We start from the raw sequence: 8,605 nt of genomic DNA on the forward strand, positions 1-8,605 counted from the left end.
TTTTTCCCAAGAGGCCAAGAACTATGGAAAAAATGTTGCAATCTTTGCTTCGTTTGCGCTGTCAGACATTCCTGGAAAAGACTTATCTCAGGAATTCAGCTCTGAATCCCAGAATTGCGCTGCGCTCCAGCCCCCGGCTGCTCCATCCCAATGCAGCACGGGACCGAGCTGCTAAAGTGCTATTTAAAAGATCCCACCCCCAATTTGCACCAACAATATTCTTCCCTTCCCCCTCCTCCTCCCTCCCTCCTCCAAAGTGGCCTTTCCTCCCTATATCTGAAGAGGTTTTTTTTTAATGTGGGTGAGATTGTTTTACTGTTCTCTACTACTCTTTCTCTGCTTTTGGGAAGGTCACATGCAGGGAAGCGATGGGGACCAGCAGGGACATCCTTCTGTAACATCATGGGATGATTCTCCTGTTGCCTCCTCCCATTTTCTCGTGTTGCTGCTCTGTGGCTTCGTCAAAGGCAGGCTAGTGGTTTGGGGCTTTTTCAATGGGAAAAGAAAACCCCAAACATTGGCAGAGGAGCAGCCTGCCAATCCACATGATGACTGAGAGCCTGTGGTGCACTCCTGCATCTGCTGATGTGACAGCTGCAAGCAAAGCACGTGTGAGTCACCCAGAGCAGAGATGTTCCCATCAATGGGAAGCTCTTTTCTTTCAGCAATGTATTGATTTCTGCCATAAATGTGTTGCCTATGATATGAAAGGGATTTCCTCTGCTTAAAACCAGGCTACTGTTTTTTCTTCACAAAGCACATCTGGTACAGAGGGGGTGGGGAGCAGTGCTGATTTCCCTGTTCTTGGCTGTGTGAGGTCAGTTGGCTTTCCCTAGAAGAGGAGCAAAAGAAAGATGGCACTGTGGGAGGAAACCAGGGCTGTGAAACCAGAGCCCAGTGCAGCATGCAGTGCTGGATGGCCCTTAACCCAACAGCTCTGGGACTTGAGACCTCTGGATGTCCGCATTGCTCACTGGTTTTGCCCATCCCTGTTCCTGGGACTTCAACTCAGCAGCACACAAACCCTCTGGAGGTCTCAAAATGATGCATTTACCACCTCCACTTGCTCTGAAGCACAAGTCGAGAGGAGGTCAGAGTCGCCCCAAGGGGCTTGGAGCTAGTGTGGATGTCACGCACCTGATGGAAGGTGGATGCAATGGTGTCAGCAGATTGCTGCTGCCTTGGCAGCACTGGGTTTTGCCTCCAGGATCTGAGCTTCATTGGCCTGACAGGATGGCTGTGGTCAGTCTTGGGGCTAAGCAATGGAGATATAGTGCCAAAGAGACAATGCCTGTTTGAAATGGACAGTTCTGGAGAGCTATAGAGCCTTGGAGACTTCTTGGATGGAGCTTTAAGCCAAAAGGAAGGGTGAACAAGAGGAAAAGAGGACAAGAGGAGAGTGGAGTGCTTTGGGTGTTTCATCTCCTTTTGAAGGAATGGCAGAAGAGGATTGGAAAAAGTTGGGAGGCAATTCCACTGCTGAATTCTTCCTGCAGCCTCAGTGCTTCCCACCTGCTCATCTGCACCACTTGCAAATACCTTGGGAGAGCTACAAAGTCCCTGTTTTTGGGGACAATTTCCAGGAATACCTCAATCCATCATACCACGGTTCTTTCCAGGGAGCAGACACACGAGGACGGGAAAGAAGTGGCTGTTGGGTGGCTGCTTCTCCCAGTCGGTGCAGCTTGCAGCATGGCTGGGGAGGTTCAGCTTTGTGCTGGTGGGACTGGAGCGAAGGGAGCTGCCATTCCTTGGAGCTCAAAACCATTGCAAACCCCATCACTTGTGATGTATCCTGTCCTCCTCTTAGCCAAGGATGTAGGGTCAGTTCACGTTCTTGATCAGACCTGGAAACCTGAGGGTCTGCTTTGGACAACACAGCTTTTGCTGCCAGCCTTCAGCGGCCACATTTGTGCTGATGGATATTCATGTTGTTCCTGGCCCTGCTGATCTTCAGCTCCCAGCACTGAAGGAGCAGGTTTGCCTCGTACATGTGATTATTCATTTTAGCTTTGGAGCTATTATACTCTACAGTGACCTCCTCAGTGGTTGTTTCCTTCCCCAGAAGTGGCTGCATTTCAAGGGTGTGACACGTGCAGCCTGTAAGAGGCAAGACAAGCTGCAGGTCTCAGCACACAGATGTTTTTAATGCACAGCACTAAATTTAGTCATGCCTTGCATCAAGTGCATGAGCTGGTTGCTCAGACTAATACTCTTCCATGTGCACTTTATTCTTTCTCCTTGGATGGGTCCCAAGAGGACTGCATGCCTCTGACATTCAACTCTGGCCAACACCCATCCTTTACGACCCTCTGCTTTCAGCCAGGGGCACCTTTCTGTCCATCCCATCCTGTCTCATCCCGTCAATCCTGCATCCTCATCGGGTATAAAACCCTCCTTCAGGGAGCTTGGGGACTTGCTGAGATGAGGGTGTGGGTGAGCTGCTGTTCTGCTGGGGGTTTCAATGGCAATTGCTATTCTTCTAGCTTTCTTTCTTTCATCTTTCCCTTCAGGATAGAGAAATGCATTCTGCAGCATCTCAGGGTAAGTCTTTTCCCCGCTGTTAGGCTGTCAGTGGCGGTGTGAGCACATGGGGGTTTGCAGAGCTCAGGGAAATTTTAGACTTTCCTTTTTAAAAGCTTCTTGTGTAATTCCTGACTGTCTGAAGGGCTGTAGGGCTGCCCGTGATGCGCTCTCAGGAAGCTCTGGGCAGGGCATTATCTGTCCTTTCCACTCTGCTCCCTTTTCTTCCTCCTCCTGAAGAGCAAAGATATAAACAAGGAGCTGAACAGACACAGGAGAAAAATGGAACAAGGAACAATTTGTGGTGCCTGGGGAAACCACAAATAGCAGCCTGGGAGTGCCCAGTGCTGACAGCCCCTCTGTGGCACCCAGACCTCTGGGGGAACCTGCCTCAATTCAATCCACCAGGTGGGGCATAGTGCTAACAGTGAAGGAGTTGAAAGTATTTGAGGGTGAGGAGGCAGCACTGCTAGCTGCAGTTATAGCAGTGCTTTCTAAGGAATTAAAGGCAATTAGCTGTGCTCATACTGCTGATGTCTGTAGGCTTGGACTTGCTGCTCGCACCTGCAGCTCTGGGTAATGAACTGAGCATCCTGGCATGGCTCTCTATGACAAAGGGGTTTTGCAAAGCCCATAAAATCATTTGCATTCAGAACCAAAAATGAGGCCTGGGGAGGCGGATGTAATTAAAAGGGCAGCTCAGCTTTCAGTCTAGACAGCCTCTGCCTAAAATAACCTGCAGTTGGACATCCACCTCCGAGCAGACAGGGCTCCTCTGCTAGCGTGGTTCTGTGGCCCTTGAAATGACAGAAGAACCTGTGTGGGAGCCATTCATCTGGAGCATGGCAATAGGATGGCAGTCAGCAGCTGGCCACCCTCTAACTCTCTGCCCCAGTCTGAGCAGTGAGTTAGGACTGGATGCGAGCATCCCCTCTGGTGCCCATGGAAGCATGAGGCAGGGGCTTTCCTGCCAGGCCAGCATAAGATGGATAAAATATATAGGATGTTTGGTGTGCACGTCCATGTGAAAACTGCACTGGCATTTCCTGAAGTGATAGAATTGATAGTTCTGTCCTAACGAATTGCAGCAACTGTTGCATGTGGAGATAAATCCAGCAGCACTGGAACAAGTGGAATGCAGCAGCTCTTCAGCAAAGCACGTTGATGCTACGGAGTAATTTGGCATGGGGAGTATGGGAAGGAGGGAAGGAGAAAGGCTGTCTGCAATGAGCAGGGGCTGTGCTGGGTGGTTTCTGACTGCTTTCGTGAGCAGGAACTGCATTTGTTCTATTGTACAAACAGCAGGAGGCCAAAGGGAGAGACAAGAGGTAGGATTTATGGGCTGAAGTCAAACAAGACAGACATTACTAAATTGCACAGGATGTTCCCTGCGGGCATGGATTTGCTATTCTCTGGTGGAGCCTGCTGGAAGGGCTCAGGCGTGTGTCATCATCGCCATCCTGGCATGAGTCTGCACTGCGCTCCCTGGTGCAAATTCAGCTCCCAGTGCTGCCGGTGGGGACATGGGGTGGGGAGCGTGCTCACCTCTGCTTGTGCACTGCCTCATTTGCTGCACTGAATGTTGAAGGTTGCTAAGCCGAAGTGTAGCTGTTTTTGGAAGTCTTGCTGTGTTCCAGACATCTTTTTTGCAGAAATGCTCTTTGCTGTAGAACGCTGTTCCTGGCAGAGTGCAGCCTGGGGTATGAGTCAAACTGTAGCAGGAGCATGGGTCTGATTTTCCTGCTGAATGAATTGGTGTAATATCATTAAAGACCACTCAGGATGTGCAGGTACACTACAAATATCCATTATGAGCTCAAAGTTTGTAAAGAAAGGCAGTGATACTTGTCAGCATCTGGGCAGTGGACAGCACTGCCTCTTTCTGTCTGACTGTGGCAGTTCATGGGGTAGAGAGGCATTTTGCTTGTTTATTTATATACATATTTTTTACACGGGAGTTACACACCCACGAGGCCTGGAAATAGCTGGGCAGTGACTCACGCAGGGGCTGGTTCAACTGGTCGGCTCTGGGACAGAGCTGCACTTGGCAGCTGCCGCTGGCTCCTTCCAGCAGGTTTGCCACACCAGGGCAGGGAGGTTTGCACTCGCTCTGTTTACTCTGCTTCTGAGCGTGGCTGGCTCGCTGTCTCCCACATTGCTGCACGTGGCTTTGGTGTTCCTAGTACAACTGAAACACACTTCTATCGTAAGTGCATTTCAGCATTCTCCAAGAAGAGTGTGGCCCCATCATTTCTCTTTCCAGCATGCTGATCCATGCAGATGTTGTCCAAAATCCCCAGGCAACATCACACTGAATGTCGCCATGCAGAAGCATCACTGGGACCAAAGAGCCACGTGGAGTGGCAGGACCATGACACAGGAATGATACTGTGCTTGGGGCTTGCTGTCACTGATGTCTCCGTCTGTTTTTCCCCCAGAATGGTTGCAGTCTGTCCAAGCAATGATGATCCTCTCCGTCATCTTCAGCGTCTTGTCCCTCTTCCTGTTCTTCTGTCAGCTCTTCACGCTCACTAAAGGTGGACGGTTTTACCTTACTGGGATCTTCCAAATCCTTGCTGGTAAGTGGGAGCTGATCAATGGGTCTGGGTGCGGAGATGCACTGGGGATGGGATTTCAAGCAGGGGAGAGGGAAACAAGCGCTTTCTTGAGCACAGAAGCAGGAGGGCAGTCAAGCTGGCTCCTTGAAGGGAAGAGGGTATGCATAATGTGGATCCATAGAGCTCTTCTGCCTCCACACTGGTGTCCAGCTGCCAGGACGTGTTGTACACCCAAATTTCTGGCTATGCTTCCCTGGCAGACTGCTGCTCCAGCTGGGGAGATGTCAGGGGGCCAGAGAGGAGCACTCGGGGTTCCATGGCTTGGGGTGGGCACTGCCAGTGCCAGTTGCTGGGCTGGGCAAATTGCAAATATACTGCAGCTGCTGGTGTTTGGGGATGTAGAGACCATCGTGTTTTGGCCAAAGAGGACCCGAGGATTATTTATAAACTTGCCATCAGGGGCTGGTGATTTCCCCCTCAGCGAGGAGCTGCTCGAGCATGCAGGGTGAGCCAGCTGCCTTTGAACTGTCAGCTGCTATTTTTAACTCTTAAGAAGTCAGTGCTGGAAACGAGCCACAGTTCGTGTACTACGTTGCAGTTCTCCAAATATAGATGCTGCAAAAGCACTGGCTCTGTTTGTGTTTCCACGTATGAAACCAGTGAAGAGGATTTTCAAGTGTTCAGGCTAGAAAAAGTAAATTGCTCAAGGAGGTTCTGGCTAATGTATGAGCTTAACACCCAGCTGTCTGGTGAGGAGACTCACTGTCTAGGAGAGCTTTAGAGGTGCATCTGGAAACCACTGTATGTGTGTTCTGCTACTGAATCAGGGAAAAATTCACCCACTGCACTTCAGATGGAGCATCCTCTAAGTGACTGGCCACTGCAATTCAGGAACAGCTTAGAGTTAGCCTCTTCTTGCAAACACAACATGAATTCTATTATAAGAGTTTCTGCTTGGCCATAAAGCAAAGGATGAGTTCATATCAGTTCGTCTCTGGGAAGATGGATGTGATGAAATACATTACAGCCATGGAGACAAGGAGAGGAAATGGGTATTAATAAAGCAATTATCTGCCTGGGAACTTGTCTAACCGAACTGGGAGCAGAAGTCTGCTCTCTCCTAAGTGGCTGCTGATGCATCCTCATTGGCAGAGGAGAAACTGGGAGCTTACCCTCCTGTCTGTGCTCTGCTTGGTGTCCTTGGGGAAGCAGCATCAGGATGCAGATCTGCTGCCTCCTTCCTTGGGTCAAATCTTTCTCCAGTCCAGTGCAGAGGTCAGGAAAAGTTAGAGTTGATCTCCACACAGATTTCCTATGGACTGGAGAGCAGTAAGCAGAGGTTTAGATGAGCCACACAGAGGTGGGAACTGGTGTCCATTCTTGCTGTGATGCTGAATTTGAGGTCTGTAGGCTGTGCTCACCTTGCAGGAGGTTTCACCTAGTGGGGCAGACAGAGCTGGTCAAGGAGCTGAGCTTGGTGTGGTCTTCTTACAGTTTTTAGGAAAAACCCAGAGGACTTCCCATGCCCGGGAAGGGATGGGAAAGCCACTTCTGGAGTCTTCCAGGAGGCTGCAGCCTCCTCCTGGGGTTGCAGCTTGGCAAAGCCAAGGATCTGGCTAGCAGTACTGCTTGGTTTCAACCAGTGGGTGATGAGGATGGGACTGTGGGGTGCTATCAGGTGGCAAAGCCAAGCCAGCAGTGCCCTAAGAGCAGGAGCAGAGGGCAAGGATTGGTGATTGCTCCAATTGAACAGAGCTGGGTAGATAGGGGCAAGAAAAGATGCACAAGGTCAGCTGGGTGTGTTGGGCAGAGCAGGATGCATCCCCAGCACTTTGTTCACACTGCTTGGATCCATGTAAAGTCTGGCTGGGTTTTCCCTGCTGGCATTTCAGCCATAAGAGGCACCAAAAGGTCATGGACAGCTCTCCCACTCATGTGCTTCTGTCTAGTGGATCCATCATGGTGTACTCATCCACAGCAACTCACAACAGTGGAAATCCAGGATTTGGCCCAGCTTCTCCATCCTTTTGCCCAGTCCCAGCATCACTTGGGCATCCAGCTGGGCTGTCACCATGCACTGCCCTGCAGAACAAGTTTCAGAGATTGTTTGCCCTCCTGGTGTGTCAAGGCAAGACTGGAGCAAAGTCAGGCTCCAAAGTTGTGCTGCATTTGCTATTCATCAGTGCAACAGCTGAGTGCAGCTGGCCATCACTTCCTCAGCATATTCACCAGGCCAAACTCAGTGCAGATGCTGCAGATATGCAATTGCAGCCATCACCTCCAATTTTGCTGAATTCCTCCTGCAGACAATTGTCACTGTATGTTCTGCAGTCTGTAGGTGACCGGCGTGGCTGCATGCCTGCTCTCAGTCCCACCAGCATTTGCAGACAATTGTTATGTTCTCTTTGCATGGGCTGGGCAGTGGGAGTTTGCTCTCGTGCTCAGAGAATGGAAAGTGCCCCAGTGGCGCGTTAATGAAACGTATTCCCACTTCTGCACTTTCCCAGAACAAAGGAGCAGTGTCAAGTGGAATTACTGCTCAAATATCACTGTGGTTCGATGTAGGTGGTCCTGAGATCTGTGCAGGGGATGTGGTGCTGACAACAGCCCAGCGACTGTATAATAGAACTGCTGGGATGGACTGAAAGAGCTTGTTTTTGGGGGGATATAGTGGTGGCTTTGTGTCGGCACTGGGCAGTCCTCAGTGCTGATGAGTTGTTTTTGCAACAAAGCTAAAACACTGCCCACTGAGGCTGATGGTCTGTGGCCGGCTGGGGGTATGGAGGACAGGGGCAAACTTTGTGTTGCAGAGTAGGGTCTGCAGGGGGGGGAGGAGAGGAGCAGGTTCTGCTTATCCAGAGCCATGGCAGGGACTTGCACTTGCATAGCACGTGTTAACCCAAAATAATAACATGGCTTGTGTCTGCAGCAGCTCTGGTTGGATGGCTTAGGCTACAGTTTTCAATGAGACACTCAGGGTGGCCAGGTTGGTCTGGAGCAGCAGCCCAAGGGGTGGGTTAACCCGGGGGATACTCATACCTTGCTTGCTCCAGGGCCTGCTGCCTTGTTGCTCAGAGCCTGGCAATGATATCCCCACTCACCTGCAGCCAGGGACCACAGCCTTACCACCTTCCAATCCCAGTTTGCAAGCACGCAATAGAAAAAGCCATTTTCCATGCTGGTATTTGGCATTATCCTCTCCAGCATGTCCAGCTGTGGGTTCCCATCTGGGAGCTGCTACTCACCCCATTCCCTGTGTGCTTCCTTGCAGGGCTCTGCGTGATGAGTGGTGCAGCCATCTTCACAGTGAGGCACACGGACTGGCACGAAGCCTCAGAAAACATCTCCTACGGCTTCGCCTATATCCTGGCATGGCTGGCCTTCCCCCTGGCCCTCGCCAGTGGCATCATTTATGTCATCCTACGGAAGCGCGAGTGATGCTGCAGGAAGTGCAGCCAGGGCACTGCTGACATGCATGGAGGAGATGGAGGCGGGGGAAAATAGACGAGAAAACGGAAAAGAAA

The 8,605-nt window shown here is 50.9% G+C and overlaps 1 protein-coding gene across 1 annotated transcript in view; it reads left to right on the forward strand.

Annotated features, from left to right (window-relative positions):
- The window catches only part of PMP22 (peripheral myelin protein 22), a 12,144-nt gene extending 3,539 nt beyond the window's left edge, over positions 1 to 8,605 (forward strand). Inside the window, exons 4-5 of the mRNA XM_010721240.3 lie at positions 4,962 to 5,102; positions 8,353 to 8,605. Of these exons, the coding sequence (XP_010719542.1) occupies positions 4,962 to 5,102; positions 8,353 to 8,519 (308 nt within the window). The 3' untranslated portion in view covers positions 8,520 to 8,605. The remainder of the gene's footprint in view (positions 1 to 4,961; positions 5,103 to 8,352) is intronic.

This window comes from Meleagris gallopavo, chromosome 20 (assembly GCF_000146605.3).
Source record: "Meleagris gallopavo isolate NT-WF06-2002-E0010 breed Aviagen turkey brand Nicholas breeding stock chromosome 20, Turkey_5.1, whole genome shotgun sequence".
NCBI lineage: Eukaryota > Metazoa > Chordata > Aves > Galliformes > Phasianidae > Meleagris > Meleagris gallopavo.